This window comes from Moschus berezovskii, chromosome 3 (genome assembly GCF_049115385.1).
Source record: "Moschus berezovskii isolate FMDL1 chromosome 3, NW_MosBer_1.0, whole genome shotgun sequence".
In the NCBI taxonomy this organism is placed as follows: domain Eukaryota; kingdom Metazoa; phylum Chordata; class Mammalia; order Artiodactyla; family Moschidae; genus Moschus; species Moschus berezovskii.
The window spans coordinates 46,055,529-46,072,962 of NC_142462.1; the positions used below are offsets into that span (position 1 = coordinate 46,055,529).

The 17,434-nt window shown below is 35.8% G+C and overlaps 1 protein-coding gene across 15 annotated transcripts in view; it reads left to right on the plus strand.

Moving 5' to 3' along the window:
- The window catches only part of CACNA2D1 (calcium voltage-gated channel auxiliary subunit alpha2delta 1), a 545,949-nt gene that overhangs the window by 442,250 nt on the left and 86,265 nt on the right, over positions 1 to 17,434 (plus strand). For all 15 annotated transcript variants that reach the window (XM_055420634.2, XM_055420636.2, XM_055420637.2 and 12 more), the window contains 2 exons: positions 5,489 to 5,647; positions 11,026 to 11,130. In XM_055420634.2, the coding sequence (XP_055276609.2) occupies positions 5,489 to 5,647; positions 11,026 to 11,130 (264 nt within the window). The remainder of the gene's footprint in view (positions 1 to 5,488; positions 5,648 to 11,025; positions 11,131 to 17,434) is intronic.

A 17,434-nucleotide genomic window follows, 5' to 3' on the forward strand; every position in this document is an offset into this window, starting at 1 on the left:
TACAGATGTACACATTCAATGGAGAACTAAAATACAGTTCATAAACTTAGAAGCCTTTAGCTCAATAATTGATGTTTGTGCCCTGTTTTCTAATTTTCTTAAACTCCACATATCCATTCAGTAAATATTGTTTGTATGTTTATTGTATACCAACTATATGCATACTGTGTCAATTACAGTGGTAGGATGGCTGTTTTCTTTGACCATGGCTTTTAATCCAGTTGACAGTTTAATGAGAATATCATACAAAGAAATATACAATTATGAACATGATATATTCCATATAAAAGGTACATCTAGGCCTATGAGAAGTTTTAATGGGGATGATTTGACCTAGTCACGGAAGATCATGAAAGCCTTTTATAAGGAGAGAATGTTGAGGTAAGTGGACAAGCAAGTGAAGAAAAGAATAAGCGGAAGGAGCAGAGTATATGAAAGAGGAAAAGAAAAGAACGTCTGAGTTCTGGGGCAGAGAGACGCATCCCTCCTGATTTCTACCCCAGATGCTCACGTTAACCCACATTCCTTCCTGTCTCAGTGTGCTAGCAGATTTTCTCAGCACTTCTAGGAAGGAACCTACTTAGTTGAATTTTCTGGGATCAGGAAAGGAATGAGTGTGGTGTTAGTTTGGATTTGAGTCTCTGTCGGGTTAGTTAGGGTTTTTCTGATAGCTGAGGTGGTAAAGGATCTGCCTACAATGAAGAGAGACCTGGATTTGATCCCTGGGTCAAGAAGATCCCCTGGAAAAGGGAATGGGAACTCACTCCATTATTCTTGCTTAGAGAATTCCATGGACAAAGGAGCCTGGCAAGGCTACAGTCCATGGGGTCACAAAGAGTTGGACATGACTGAGCAACTAACACACTTTTTTTGGTTAGTTAAGTGTACATATGTAAAATAAATATTTTCTTAAAAGATGGCAAAAGCAGGACTCCTTAAGTATGTTTTCAATACTATGTAGTATTTCAAAGCTTTATGAGTGAGTGAGTGATAGTTCTTCAGTTGTAAAGTTGTTCAGTTGAAAGAAAGTTGTGAGATTTCAGTTCTTGAAAGTAAATCTGTTATTCTTTTTCTATTCTAAAAGCAAGTAAGCCTAAGATATCTGTGAAATATATACGTACCTAAGCTGGAACTGTTCACATTTCTCATCTCTTTCTTTGAGAATAAAATTTGCCATAGGGACTTATACTTTGTAAGTTATTCTTTTATCTGCATTATTTATGCATTTTTCATTGTGGTATTTCTGTTAGACATCACTGAAGTTGTATTTAATGAATCAAATTTACATTTAATCCGTTTGTGTTGAAGTGACTTAATGAGATACTTTGCTTTTCTGTGTTAAAAGCAGGTCAAGGTCAACTGAAAGACTCAGGGCAGTACATTATTCAGTGTTCATTTTTTACATAACTTGTAACTTTATCAAGTTTTATGATTTAAGTAAATCACATAATAACATTCCCTGTACTAATTTCTAATTATTCTTTAAGGTCAGACATTTTACTATTAATGTATTGACAATCTACTGTTTACTTCTGCTTTATTTAGTTTTATTTCATTTTTACTTTCTAACATGGGAATTCTCACATTCTTCTACTTTCAGAACAGAATATGTAGATTAAAAATGTGTCAGATTATCATAATGTGAGAAAAAAGGCAGTGCATTTCAGATATGAAGATAATTTTCATGGACTTGGTCCCTGTTGTTCCGGTGTTTAAGACTCCACTCTTCCCTACAGGGGACACAGGTTTGATACCTGGTCAGGGAACTAAGATCCCACATGTTCTGTGGCACAGACAATAATAATAAAAGATATGGAATTTTCAATGTTTGAATTTATTAAAAACAGAAAACAAGTATTTCAGAGCTTTGTTCTCATATTTTTGATGTACCTGAACATAGCGTTCAGAGTAAAACTGACAAAGAACTGAGTATTTATCTGTGTAGGACATTTTTGTCATTGTTCAGTCACTCAGTCGTGGCCAGCTCTTTGGGACCGCATAGACTGCAGCATGCCAGGCTTCCCTGGCCTTCACCATCTCCCAGAGCTTGCTCAAACTCGTGTCCATTGAGTCAGTGATGCCATCCAACCATCTCACCCTCTATCATCCCCTTCTCCTCCTGCCTTCAACCTTTCCCAGCATCGGGGTCTTTTCTAATGATGACATTTTACTTCCTGTCTTATCTGTAGTCCCTCCAAACCTTCCACCTGCCTTTTTTCTTATGGCCTTGCCTCCTTGTCCATTCGAGACAAAAGCCACAAGCAACAGTGTCATCTTCCCACATCAAATTTCCATACACCCAATGTCTGTATTCAGCCCTCAGTCTTCTTTCCTAGAGCAGTGAAGGGGATACTGTACATGGCTTCTTAAAGGGTTGTTCCTCTACAAGCCATCTGTATCGCATCCTTCCCTGTCTTTGCAAGAGCTTTTTCACCTCTGTTCTGTTTCCCGCATCATTTTCTTCCTTTTTTCTTCAATATAAATCCTCTCTTGCTCTGATGATCCTTCACTTTGAAGACTTTCCTTGACCCTGGTTTGTCCCCGTAGGGACCACCCTTTTCCTTCTCTGCCTCTCAACCGAGGTGTCTGAACACTTGCCTCTGCACAGGCTAATCCTTCTCACTGTTGTTCAGTGCATTCCATCGTTCCAATTATGTTCCACCCCGCCTCCAGATGCTGCCTGTGTAACTGGATGAGTTCAATGGGCTCCTTTAAGTCCTCATCTTTTCTGTCTCTGTACCACAATATGTTCTACTTGAGACCATTGGTTTTTTTTCCCCTCTCGTCATCTAAGATGGTCCCATCTCCTGATTTCCTTCCTGCCTCCATGGGAACTTACTCCTACTCAGTTTTCTCAAGGACTCCTCGTCTGCTTCACTTTTATTCACATGGTTTTAAACCAAATTTTTCTGCTGAAGCTTTCCATTTTTTTTTATATTTAATCAAGACTTCTTTTGAGCCTGTTGCTTTTAACAAGATGATTTCTTGACATTTTCATTTGTGTATCTCATATATTGAAATCTCACCCGCACTTGAACTCTCTGCCTCTCTTCTCTAATCCTCAAGTGTCCCTGAACCCATCCCTTCTCCGGCCACCCAGATACCCGTGTCAGAAACCTGGCAGGCATTCAAGACACCACTCTTTTCTTACTCTCCACCACCACTGCCTCATGATTCTATCTTCAAAATAAGTCTTGAATCGCTCTCTTTGACCACTTCCATGAATAACAAAATCCCTTGGTCTAGTAAGCTAGGTTCCTGCAGTAGCCTTCTGCTTATTTTTCAGCCTTTACATTTTGCTAACCTTAAAACTACTTCCCCAACAGCAGCTAGGGTGAGCTATTTAAGTTCTAGGTTAAATTATTTTACATTTGGCTTAAAACTTTTTGTGACTGGCTGTTCAACAGAAAATATGTTCCTAATTGTTCAGCATTTCCAATAGACACTGCACAGTCCATCCCTGCCTCGTGCCTGAGGTCATTTTTATATGACTGAGCTAAGCTCTCCATTTTCTTGTTTCCCTAAGAGGGGATTTTTTTTTTTTCTGTCACCTAAGGGCCTTTTAGCATGTGTTCTATTTGTCTGGAATGTTCTTCCTCTACTGTCCTCAAGGAAACATTTCTTTGGAATCTCAGGAAATGCCATTTCTTGGGGAAACTTTCCTCCAACTGCTCACAGTCTGAATTAGAACCCATTATATCTTAGAGCTTAATATCATATTGCTTTACAGAACACATCATGATTTATTGTAATATTTTGAGAGGTGCTGCACAGGTAGTTAAAATCCCAGACTCCTGCCACAGTGCTGGTTTGAATCGTGACTCTCTATTAATTATTTCCCATGTGAGTATGGGCAAGTCTTTTAACTATGCTTAAGGTTTCTCATGGATAGTAATAACTTAATTGTAGATCATTTTAAAAGCAGAAGTGCGTAATATTTGTAGAGAAAATAGTCAATGCAGCGCAAAGCAAACCTTGTGTCTGTGTGTGGATAATTTACCTCATGTCTGAAGGCACAGGGCTCTCACCTGGCACACACAGTCCGGGACACACAACAGGCTGCCAGTGAATGTTTGCTTCATAGAGTGATGAGTTGTACAGTTCATCATATTAGTGTTCAGGGAGGACCTTCAGAGAAAAAAGAATGATATTTGTAAGAATATATAATCACTATGTAAAATTTATGTTTTGGCTTATGATCCACTTTTTTAAATTTATTTTTTAATTGGAGGGTGACTGCTTTATAGTATTGTGTTGCTTCTACAGTACAACACGGATCAGCCATAATTTTATATATATATATATATATATCTCCCCTCTCTCTTGAGCCTCCCTCCCCCCTCCCACACCTATGTTTTGGATCTGAGAATATCTTCAATATTTGATCTGTCTAGACCCTTTTGGCAAGAATGTTTTTATTATTATTATTCTATTGCAGATATGACAGTCTAGCCCCAAGAGCCTAAGGTGCTTGTATACACAGTTCAGTTCAGTTCAGTCGCTCAGTCGTGTCCAACTCTTTGAGACCCCATGAATCACAGCACGCCAGGCCTCCCTGTCCATCACCAATTCCCGGAGTTCACTCAAACTCATGTCCATTGAGTCGGTGATGCCATCCAGCCATCTCATTCTCACAGTAGAGGTAATAAATGATAGGATGATCCCCCTCATAAGCAGCTCCCTAGTCTTCTTGCTGAAATCTTATTGTTTCTGTCTTTTTGGAAATATCCTGTGAACTATATTAATACTTTGTATATGGTTGGTGAAATTACTTTGGTGATCATTCTTAAATTTTCAGTTTGAGGCAGATATTGTTAGAGCTTGTTTTCTCCTCTGGCAGCCTCTTTGTACTTCAGGCCCTTGTCGCTCACAGCAGTAACTCTGCAGTGACCTGCTTGCCTGTGCTCTTGCTCCATGATTCAACTGTTTTCTTTGTATAACCTCTTGTTCTTGATTCTTTCAGATTACTTTCGTGTTTTAACTCTCATGGTGAGACTACCATCAAATTTCAAATATATTAAACCTCTGTTCCTATCATTCCATGTACTGTATTTCCATTAAGCTTTTCCTTATGCGAGGCAAGTAAAATGCTGTTTCTCCTTGTATTCTCTGCAGGCACCATCATATCATTTCTGGATTCTGAATTTATTTCATTGTTTGTTGAGTCTTTTTTTTTTTTTCATCTAAATGCTCATAAAATTTGAGAGCTGGACGGGGCTTCACATAACTCAAATCCCAAATTTATCATCAGGGAAACCAAGCTAGCTTCAGGGATGTAACTGAGAGGCTTAATTACTGTTACAGTAGGAGTTGGGGATTAGATGAAATTACTGTTTGATCTTTAGTGCACTTTTGTTATCAGTTTACTCACTTTTCTTTCTGAAAGAGAAAGCAGTGTATAGGCTTGAGAAGTATAACATGAATTCAGTAAAAATGACATGATTGATTTTAATGTTCATTTATATATTTACCTTTGTATTTTTTGCAGTTTAACAGCAATGCCCAGGATGTAAGCTGTTTTCAGCACCTCGTCCAAGCAAATGTGAGAAATAAGAAAGTGCTGAAAGATGCAGTGAATAATATCACAGCAAAAGGAATCACAGATTATAAGAAGGGATTTAGTTTTGCATTTGAACAGCTGCTTAATGTAAGTATCAATGCTGTCCCCTTTGTCTTTTATTATTGAGTTATAGTATCTGAATTTCAATATCCTGGTAGTTACAGCTCTGTAGGATTAAGTAATAGTGCTATTTTTCATTCATTTAGAAAGCATATATCTCCAGGTTTGAGAAATCTTTTGAGCTTTTTAAAAATTTTTTAAAACCAAAATTCAAATATAGATTTTTTTTTCTTTTATATCTTTTCTTCCGTCCTTTTTTTCCCCAAACTATATTTTAAAAACACATTTGTTGGGTTATTTAATTTAGAATAAGCACTGGAAACTTAGTTGACACATTTAGAATATCATTTATTTTTTCTTATCTCAATTAATACTATATTTATTTGGAAACGTGCTTTCAATCATCAAATGGTTTCTGATGAAATATTTTAGTTTTAGTTTTAAACATCAGGTTTTGAGTCTGTAGGTTGTTCCTAAATGTATAGAAAGGTCCAAATGGTAAACATCAAAGTGGACAGAAGGATAACTCTCAGAGCAGAGATTCCTTCCAAAGTGAAAATTCCTTTGAATGAGTCATTGATGTCTATAGTTAGTGTTTTATACTCTCCACACCTACTCCCTGCCCCATATCAGAACAGTATTATAGCATGAATCTCATACTGCAGACTAATATTTTCAGATGGTCGTGTTGTCTGTTTCATTTTGAACTATTTGAAAGCAGGAGCTATCATTCAGATTTATATCTCTCATAAAGCAATATTATTGCAGTGGTTGAGAATACAGATTTAACCTCTCTCTGCCTTGGTCCCCTCACTGGGGTTGTAGAAGGAATGTCCATAGAATCTGCAGATATAGCCAACCACATGAGAGTGTAGTTATTGGGCTGATGAAGAATTGATACATAAATAGCATGAGGCTGGTACAGAATCAACTTATAATTCCTGTCAAATTTGCTAAGTCATTGAATAAGCTCTTATATTTAGTCTTTACTGCAAATTTGATTTTGTCATTTCCTGCATGTGTCTTCTAAAACAGTTTTCAAGGTCTCTGATTGGATTCATTCATTTGTTCATTCAGCCAATATTTACCCAGTGCCTCACAATTTCCTGTCATAGCACATTGATGAAATTATAGTGTTATGCCCTGAGTCCGGTTCCCCCATACTGGTAGAATAAGACACTCGCAGCAATGCAAAAGCAAGAATGGGGTTTATTTCTAGCTCGAGCTAGGGCTCACGCCTCCTCCAGCGCAGTGGAGTGGGACAAGAGCCCCGAGCCCAGGTCACGGCGGTTTTTATAATCTCAGGTTACATAAACACCTATTTCTGGTCAAAAGATCAAGCTGGCAGAAGCTCATTGGCCAGTTCATGCACGCACGGAAGCTCATTGGCCAGTTTATACGCACGCGGGGTTTTTCTGGGGGATTTCCCTTTTTACTCTGATTGGCCCGACTTTTGGCGCTGGCGGGACTTTTCTAGGGAGGAGTTTCTTAATTTTGGCGCTGCGGGGCGGGATCTTCTTAGGGAGGACTTTCTGTGGACTTAGCCTCCACCCTCTCTCCAGGAAATCAAAACTTAGGCCTAAACAAGGTCTCAGGCCTATCCTGGCTACTCAGATGTTAGGGCTCCTAACAATAGAAATAAACAAGAAAGACCATTTGCTGTCAAGAAAGTCTAACATAACTTGCTAAGTCATCATTTCTCATATAACATGTAGTGCGTGTTTGCTCAGAGTATCTCGGGGAAGTGGCTCAACTTACCCAAAGAAGTCAGAAAGTTGTTGCTTTTCCTTGAAAATGGGATTGTGAGGAATGAGTAAAGTCTAGGTAGACGAAGAGGGGGGCGGGAAATAATTTCAGATTAAAAGAACACCAGAGATTAAAAAAGCACAGAAGCGTGAGAGGTTGTGCACATTGAAAGAATTGCAGGTTCGTTGGCATGGCTGGGCCATAAGCAGTAGAGAAGAAATGATGGGAATGGAAAGGCCATGAGCTATCCTTTAGTAAGGTATGTAAGAGCAAATGGAAAGTGTGTAGTAGGAGAATGATATGGTCTGAAGAGTGTTCTAAGTTAAGAAGCTATTTTAGAAATCCTGGTGTTGAATTAGAAGTGATGTTAAGGAAGTGACCTAGTAACTATTGCAGTGCTAGGAGGGGTTGGGGTGGTAGAAGGGAATGGGGGTGACTCCAAGTTCTCTGAGCTGGAAAACAAGGTGGAGGGTGGCCCAGGAGTCTACATGAATGTGAGGGTAGAATTTTCGATTATTTGGAGTTTGAAGTAATATTTTTCTTAGGTACAATTAGATAAGCAAAGAAATTCAGCACTGCAGTTTTCAGGGGAAATTATCTTTGGTAAAATTCATGTGATTAATAAATAATGTATGTGCATTAATAAAAATGAAAACTCAAAACTTTTGAAATTCAAGCACAGGTGATTACTAGACTAGGATATATCCTTTCTGTAGTAAAGGAATGTGAGGGCTTTTCATAACTTCTTTTTCTCTTGAGTCAGTAATCAAGTTTTTTAGATCTTGGCATTTTAATTATTCTTAGTGTTGTCAGTTGGCCTCACTCATTTCCTCATATTCAAGTTTTTGTTGTGAAATGAGGAGGAGGAGTCTCAAGCCTGATGTACTACTTCAGAGGCAGTTACAATACAGAGGCCAGGTTAACTCCCACATTCATTATTAGTTACTTATAAAATATGGTCTAACTTCTATTGGCCTCTCCTCCTGCCTTTGTAAGTTGTAAATGATTTTTAACATGTCCTTAGTTATTCCTGTAGTAAATCTCATATGTTTTGCTTTCCACATGTCCCTTAGGTATTACAATTTTTCATTTAAAAATAATTTTCCCAAATGCACAAAATGCCTTGTTGAGCTGAAGCATGTTTTGTCTTTTTCTTACACACAATACCATTTCTTATCTTCTGTTTTTCCTGGCATGGTTTACCCTTAAGATCCCTGAATCAAGTGTCCAAAAGAATTAGACATTGATTTGAATTAGTCTTCAGTTCACATTTCATAAAATATTGACAAATATATGAGATGGATTTTTAAAAAAAATTTTTTGAGTGCGTATATGATAGATGCTGTGCTGCAGAGCTACAGAGATACAGCAAAGTGTGCTATGAAACACCACACTAAAGTAAATTACCAACCCTAGCCATTGTATTTTTATTGACATAATCAAGTTTTTCCTTACCTTAATTCCTTCCAAGCCAATTTTGTATAATTGTTGTGACAGTGTGATTCTTTAGATAGTTGAAAATCCAGTGAGAATTTGCTGAGGTAGACTCTATTCTACCACAAATCCTGAAAAGTCTACTTAGAGAAAAAATGTTGAAAACAAGCATTTCTTCAGTTCTCCTTTTGTGAGTGTGCTAAAAATGATCAGCAAGATGCAGTGTGCTAACTGTGATATTTATATTCCATAATAATAATAATAATACCCCCACTATTTTAAAAAATGAAACCAAGTCCTGTGCTAAAAACTGTCACTTTTTTGAGACAGTCTTTTAAGTAAATATTATTTTGCCCATTTTACATATGCAGATAGAAGAGATAAGTCATCAGAGAATTTAGTTTTAGATTCAGGGATTTCAACAGCTTTCACAAAATATTTTGATGATAAAATATGTAATAACTATTTCATGGTCAAATTTTCAGATAATTGCCTTCCAAGATAAGAACGGGTTTTGAATGTGATAAATAGAATTAGTCAATACTTGAGTTTTCACAATGCTTACTTAAAAGCTTTAACCGCCACTGGGCTAATGGCCTAGTCAGTGGAGTGAAAATATATGAAACAGGAATTTTTCAGCAGTTAAAACAACATATTGTCCTCATTACCTTTTCCAACAGGAAATGTGATTTACCTTTTTTGAAAAATAGAAATAAGGACCTTCAATAAACTCAAACACTACTGGAGAATTAGTGATTTTTAGATTGTGTTGTCCAGTATGATAACCATAATCACATGTGGGTGTTGAGTGCTTGAAATGTGCATAGTCAACTGAAATGTGTTATAAGAATACACTGAGATTTTAGAATTTACTATGAAATTTAAAAAAATTTATTTTCTCAATTTTTATATGATTTTGATGTTGAATTGACTATTTTTGAATGACTGAGTTAAATAAAATTTATTATTATTAAAATTTCAGATATTTCTTCTTACATTTTTTAATCTGGCCATTAGAGGGATAAAATTACAAATTAGCTTCAGATTTTATCACCTTTGCTGCTGCTGTGTCACTTCAGTCGTGTCCGACTCTGTGTGACCCCATAGACAGAAGCCCACCAGGGTCCCCCGTCCCTGGGATTCTCCAAGCAAGAACACTGGAGTGGGTTGCCTAGTACTCTTCCTCTTATCACCTTTAAATACCACTAGAGGGTTGACATTTTCAAAGAAGCTGAGCAGTCATAAATTAGTGTGATTTTATTTTTTTTTATTCTCAGCAATTTTGCAAACACATTTTACAACATTAGGAAGGCTGAGATTATAATTTCAGGCCTCAAAGAAGCTCAACTTTGTATATTTCATGTGAGTTTTTGATGCTAATCCATTGTTTTCCTAAGTCCAGCTCTTTGAGGGAAAATGTAAGAGAGGATTTAACATTGGAATTGAGCCTTTCAGAATTAGAATATATGTGGCAGGTTGAGAGCAAATAAGACAATATTCTGGAAATAGCTGTCGACATTTACCAAAATATGAAAGAGCACTGTGTGTTGGGATCAGCATTATAATTTCAGAAATGTAAACTGAATAAAGTAGGAGGAAGGAGGAGTAAAAGAGGAACAAATATTTGTAAATGGATTGAAAATATACATGAAAGGATATGTATGTTTTATTAATATTATTTTTTGTTTCTGGTAAATATTATAGAGGTATAGAATTGATACCGTGTCCATTAATCACTTTAAAACCCATGTATTAATTAATCCCTGAGAGGTTATTATGTATTAGGCATTCGTTCAGACAAGGAAACTATTGAACTAAAAAGACAAAACTTTATACCTGTTTGGCACTTAATATTCTATTGGGGGATGTCAATAATAAAAAACAAATTATGTACTGCATATAAACAAATGTGAAATGCTGTAAAGAAGAATACAGGTTGAGAGTGAATATTACAACTTAAAATGCAGTTGTCAGGAAAGTCCTCAAAGGCCAGGTGACATTTGATCAGAAACCCAAAGAAAGGGAGAGCAGTGGGTGTTGAAAATGAGGCAGAGCCCTGTGTAGGGAGGCACAGGCTTTTCTTGATCCAGGAACCCGTTCTTAGAATTGACTATTGAGCAGATACTTCAGTCATCACTTGCAACCTGCACACTCTTTCCATTTTGCTTTTATACTTTCTCCCTTTTACTATGAATGATATACAACTTTATTGAAATATTTTACAGTATAATGTGTCTAGAGCCAACTGCAATAAGATTATCATGTTGTTTACGGATGGAGGAGAAGAGAGAGCTCAGGAGATATTTACCAAATACAACAAAGACAAAAAGGTGAGTGTAATTTTTCTGATATTTTAAATTTAATATTAATTTAGGTGGTTTTAAGAGAGAGTACGGCAAGAGTGGTGAGGGAAGATGTTTTTGGTTAAAACATTACTGTGCTGACTATAAAGCCATACAGCTCATGGATTATATGCCAATCACTGAATTAAATGTTAAATATCTTTTGTGAAATTCACAAGTACTTTATGACTAATTCATTAATAAAATAATTTGAACCTATGTAGAGGCCTATATAGAGGCCTGTATAGAATATATTTGTTTCTTTGATTGTTTTACTGCCGAGAAAAGTATTGTACAAAGGCCTGTTTTGAAAGTTCATCAGTGTAGCTGAACCTATTGATATTGTGGAAGATATCAAATGTAACTATTTTTTCTATCACTCCTACTGTCAGCTTATTTTAATTATCTGATACTCTCCATATTTTATAAGAGGACAATGATTCTCAACTTAGTTTCCTAAAATGCCAAGGATCCATAAATAAGTAATGAAAAATTATAGCTTACATCTTATGCTTTCAGAACTTCAACAGAAATTATATATTTCACAAGGCACCCTTCAGGGTAAAATGCCTATCAACTTTGCTTTTAATTAGAACTTTCATCATTGACTCATCATTAATGCTAAAGAATTGTTTTATGTGTGTGTGAAGCATTAAAAAGAAGGAAAAATGTAAATTAATACATTTAGGTAAATATACATAAGTTATATATATTGGCAGGCAAAATACTGTGGATAATAGGGTAGAGTATTGATGAAAATTTTTTAAAAACACTTCAAAAATACCAGTACTTTCAGAGTTGACAGCATACATTTGTATAACTTTGAATTGTTTACAAAATGCTTTGATACTCAACTATTTGATACTGCATATGCTATTAAAGCCACAGTCATCAAGACAGTATGGTACTGGCATAAAGACAGAAATATAGATCAGTGGAACAAAATAGAAAGCCCAGAGATAAACCCACGCTCCTATGGACACCTTATCTTCGACAAAGGAGGCAAGAATATAAAATGGAGAAAAGACAGTCTCTTTAACAAGTGGTGCTGGGAAAACTGGTCAGCCACTTGTAAAAGAATGAAACTAGAACACTTCCTAACACCATACACCAAAATAAACTCAAAATGGATTAAAGATCTAAATGTAAGACCAGAAACTATAAAACTCCTAGAGGAGAATGTAGGCAAAACACTCTCCGACATAAATCACAGCAGGATCCTCCAAGACCCACCTCCCAGAATATTGGAAATAAAAGCAAAAATAAACAAATGGGACCTAATTAAAATCAAAAGCTTCTGCACAGCAAAGGAAACTCTAAGCAAGGTGAAAAGACAGCCTTCAGAATGGGAGAAAATAATAGCAAATGAAGCAACTGATAAAGGATTAATCTCCAAAATATACAAGCAGCTCCTGCAGCTCAATTCCAGAAAACTAAGTGACCCAATCAAAAAATGGGCCAAAGAACTAAACAGACATTTCTCCAAAGAAGACATAAAGATGGCTAACAAACACATGAAAAAATGCTCAACATCCCTCATCATCAGAGAAATGCAAATCAAAACCACAATGAGATACCATTTCACACCAGTCAGAATGGCTGCTATCCAAAAGTCTACATGCAATAAATGCTGGAGAGGGTGTGGAGAGAAGGGAACCCTCTTACACTGTTGGTGGGAATGCAAACTAGTACAGCCACTATGGAGAACAGTGTGGAGATTCCTCAGAAAACTGGAAATAGAACTGCCATATGATCCAGCGATCGCACTCCTGGGCATACACACCGAGGAAACCAGAATTGAAAGAGACACATGTACTCCAATGTTCATTGCAGCACTGTTTATAATAGCCAGGACATGGAAGCAACCTAGATGTCCATCTGCAGATGAATGGATAAGAAAGCTTTGGTACATATACACAATGGAGTATTTCTCAGCCATCAAAAAGAATGCATTTGAATCAGTTTTAATGAGGTGGATGAAATTGGAGCCAATTATACAGAGTGAAGTAAGCCAGAAAGAAGAACATCAATATTGTATATTAACGCATATATATGGAATTTAGAAAAATGATAACCTGAACCCTGTATAAGAGACTGCAAAAGAGACATAGGCATTTAGAACAGTCTTTGGGACTCTGTGGGAGAGGGTGAAGGTGGAATGATTGGGGAGAATGGAATTGTAGCATGTATATTATCATAAGTGACCAGTCCAGGTTCGACGCATAAATTTTCCTCTGTTCATTTCTTTGCATTTGTGCTTTTTCAATAAAAATGCTTTTAACTGAAAAAAATAAAATAAAAAAAATAAAAAATCATGGTGTTAACTTTGCCTAGAGATATAGCTGAGGAAAAGTCTCACATGCAACAGAAGCAAATAGACCATTGTAGCATCCTATTCAAAAATGATACAGTGATAGTCATCATTAAGTTGTGTGTTTGCTACATAGCAATCCAGAAAATTTGAGTTTGGGCAAATATGTCAATGTATCATTATCACATTATGCTAAACAAATTACTAGTGAGTGTGGACAAATGTCTTATAAAAATATCGATGGTATTAACCATTATATATAAAAATTATATAAATGAGTATGTAAAATAAAATTCCCACAAAGAAAAAAATAAAATAAAATAAAAAGGCAAAAAAAAAAAAGTATAATGTTATATGACATAAGTTAATGTGAGGGTTAAGTTTTTTTTAAACATCTAGTGACTCTGATTACATAGAAGAGCCATTCCTTTTGAAAAAGTTGATAAATGGACTGAACTGTTAATAGCCTATAAATATTTTGAGTGGTATGTTATTGTGAATATTTGTTTCAGAAATATCATTAGAATGAAAAGTAATGGGAAAATACAGATGCAGTAAGATATAATGTACATTTCTTACTTTGTTTAGTAACTACTACTCATTGTTCAAAATTCAGGGCAGTCACCACCCCTTGGAGGAAGTCCCTGACATCTTTTCCTTCCACTTCATGGTTGTTCAGGTGCTTGTGCTTTGATCCTGCAGCACAGTGTCTGAGCCCTCCAAGTCTCTTCACACTTACCCTACCCATGAGATCTTTTCTCTGTTCACCCTCTGGATGACAAGGTCCCACATGACTAGGCCTTTGTGTTGTTTAACTATGAACTCTCAACATCCTATAAGAAGCACAGATTCAGAGCAATAAATAGAACTTGAGAGTGTCTAACAAAAGTTGGAAGCATGATTTCTGTTATAGAACAAATTCATAATCATAAAAAATAATCTGGGTTAAAGAATATTTCACTTATTTCAATATTCTCAGTGATATGAAATTACCATGTTTTGAAGAATTCAAATGTAATAAAATAAATTTAATCTAAATTATTTTCTATTAATATAATACATTTCAGTATTCTTCTAATTAGTCATACACTGATAATTTAGAAAGGACTTTTTAGCATCTTCTAGTCATAAGTTTAAGTATATTTTATTATCTTATGATAGAGGTGCATAAGTACAAGCCCCAGTGCTTTTCATTTTTTAATGAATATAAGTTTAATTAAATCATCTTTTCTTTGATTTTGATGTCATCCAAACTAATAAGCAGGAATATCACTCGCTTCTGAATATTTTTCTTCAAAAAGGAAGAAGTTCTTAAATATGGCAATGAATATTGCATTCTGTATTGCAATTTGTGCCAGTGATATAGTTTAATTTCAGAGTACAAAAAGTTTAACAAGTTTAAATAAAAGAATTTAAATGTATACAAAGAGAAAAACAATAAACTTGTTATTTAATTTTTCCTCTCCGAAAACTCTTTTTGTGTGCAAAAGTAACATAATAACATGTCTTGGAGGCATATCATAATTTTCTTTTTTTTCCATAAAGGAGATTGTATGTCATAAGGAAATCAACTGTATCCTACCCTCCATTTTCACAAATTGTCTAGTTGGTTGAATAAATGAAAAATTTACTAGTTGAAAGCCATTTTTCTATGTATATATCCAAAAAATGTCCAATCTAAATATTACTATGTTAAAATACTGCTTCTCATCTCCTTCACCTTTTATAGGAACTCCACGTTTTAAACAAAGTCATTTTGTGACATTCTAAACCACATAAGAAATGATTCATATTACATTCACTTTTTTAAAACTGATGAATCTAATCTTACTCAACAATCTTGCTTTTTGCCTATTAATAATATCTCTCTGCTGTAAGGACACATACTTCTAAGGACATAGAATTTTTGTAAATTCCAAAGAAACTTTTAAAATTAAGTAGTCAGTGCCTTCTATAATTTTTAAAATAAATGTATAGTTAGCTAAAAAAAATTAAGATGGCCTTGGAATTAGAAACTACATTTTTTTTTTAATGGGAGTCTAACGTAGGGGCTGTGGAGAAGGAAATGGCAACCCACTCCAGTGTTCTTGCCTGGAGAATCCCAGGGACGGGGGAGCCTGGTGGGCTTCCGTCTATGGGGTCACACAGAATCGGACACGACTGAAGTGACTTAGCAGCAGCAGCAGCAATGTAGGGGCTGTGGAGAAGGAAATGGCAACCCACTCCAGTGTTCTTGCCTGGAGAATCCCAGGGATGGAGGAGCCTGGTGGGCTGCCGTCTATGGGGTCACACAGAGTCGGACACAACTGAAGTGACTTAGCAGCAGCAGCAGCAGCAACGTAGGGGCTGTAGCAAAGTTCTGTGATACATACTCTTATACATGTGTACATATTTACATACACAGGTATATGAAAACACATTTGTATCTGTTTTAAATGGACATTGATTCTGTCAATCATATCTCTAGAAACAAGGGACCATGTGTGGAACTTTGGTTTAGCTCTCTTATGTAAAGTGCTATGAGTAAATTTCAACCATTGACAAGTGGTTAAAAAGTGATCAAGGAATGAGGAAATAGAAATCTGAACATAAACTAAATTTTTTCTAAAATCTTTGCAAAATTTGCTAAGAAAAATTAGGAAAAATTAAGACTGTCAACTCTGGGTGAAGTTTTGCACACATACGTGTGCATGCATACATGTGTTTTTAACAGTAGAAGAGCTAAGTCATTATTTTAACTTAAGGTTAGTAAAGGGATATCCAGACAGAGAAAGCTTATAGATACAAAACAGAGAAAGGATAATTGATGGAGATCCTTCAAAGAGGAGGGATTGAGAGATACAGAGCACAGATTTCTGAATTCGACAATTAGGAATTATATTTCTGAAAACATTGTTGTGCCACATTTCATTGTACTCTGCTTCCAAGTTCAATGGCTTTTTAAATTTTCTAATGTGGAAAACTATGTTAGACAAAAAATTTGTCTCTTGGTATTTGCATGTTCTTATCCACTAACAGTGATGATAGCAGACAATTTTTAAGTCACTTATGTTTTTGAGTGTGTTTGTATTTTGTCAAGACAACATTACAGTTAATTGTTTATGCCAAGGGTGTATGTATGCAACTAGTGTGTATAAGAGAGATTTTTCCACCATCTTCAGTATGTCTTCAAATGGTTTGGGATGAACTGTCAAACCCTTTCTCACTTTCCCTGCTTATTCTGACTTCTCTACCTTCCACTCATCCACCCAGTGTGAGAAATTTGCTACCCTCAGACTTGTGGATGCATGGAAGATCCTTGTCTATCTGTGTCATCTAAGGATGTGTATTTTGCAGTTATTTACCTGCAAAATTCATATTTATTATGCAATAAATTTATCAGCTCAGAACTTAACTAGCTACAGTTTCTTTCAAATGGCCAACATGTAAAACTGAAATTTGATAAAATTTCAGAAAATAAAAACTTTCAATACTTGTAAAATTCTATATTCAACTATAATTTTACTTTCAAACATGCCCCTTAAGATAGACATTCACTTGTAGCTTAAAAATATCGAAATTGCAAAGTCAGAAAATTTGGAGAGCTTTTAAAGAAAAAAAATCTGAAAACCTCTTTTTGAATCCTACTTATTCCCCATCCCTCTTGCTTGGCATGATTGTGACTGAATGCTTCATTTAAGCCCATTTGTCATCCAGGTGACTTTAGAAATCACTCCGAGCAACCCAGATAGGTGTGATGAGATCCACCCATAGAGCTGATGAGTGAGCCTGCAGATACAGAGCACAATTTAATGAGGCCAAAAGGTTTGAGAATTAGAACAAAATGTTTCGGTTCTTTTGAAATGTATTACTCTTGGGAATTAATATACCTGATTATAGATAGGTACAGCGTAAAACTGAGTCCATGTTAATCTCCTCACACAGCTGTTCCACATTAAAATGCATTCACTTTCTAATCTTTACCTGCAACTCTGCCATTCC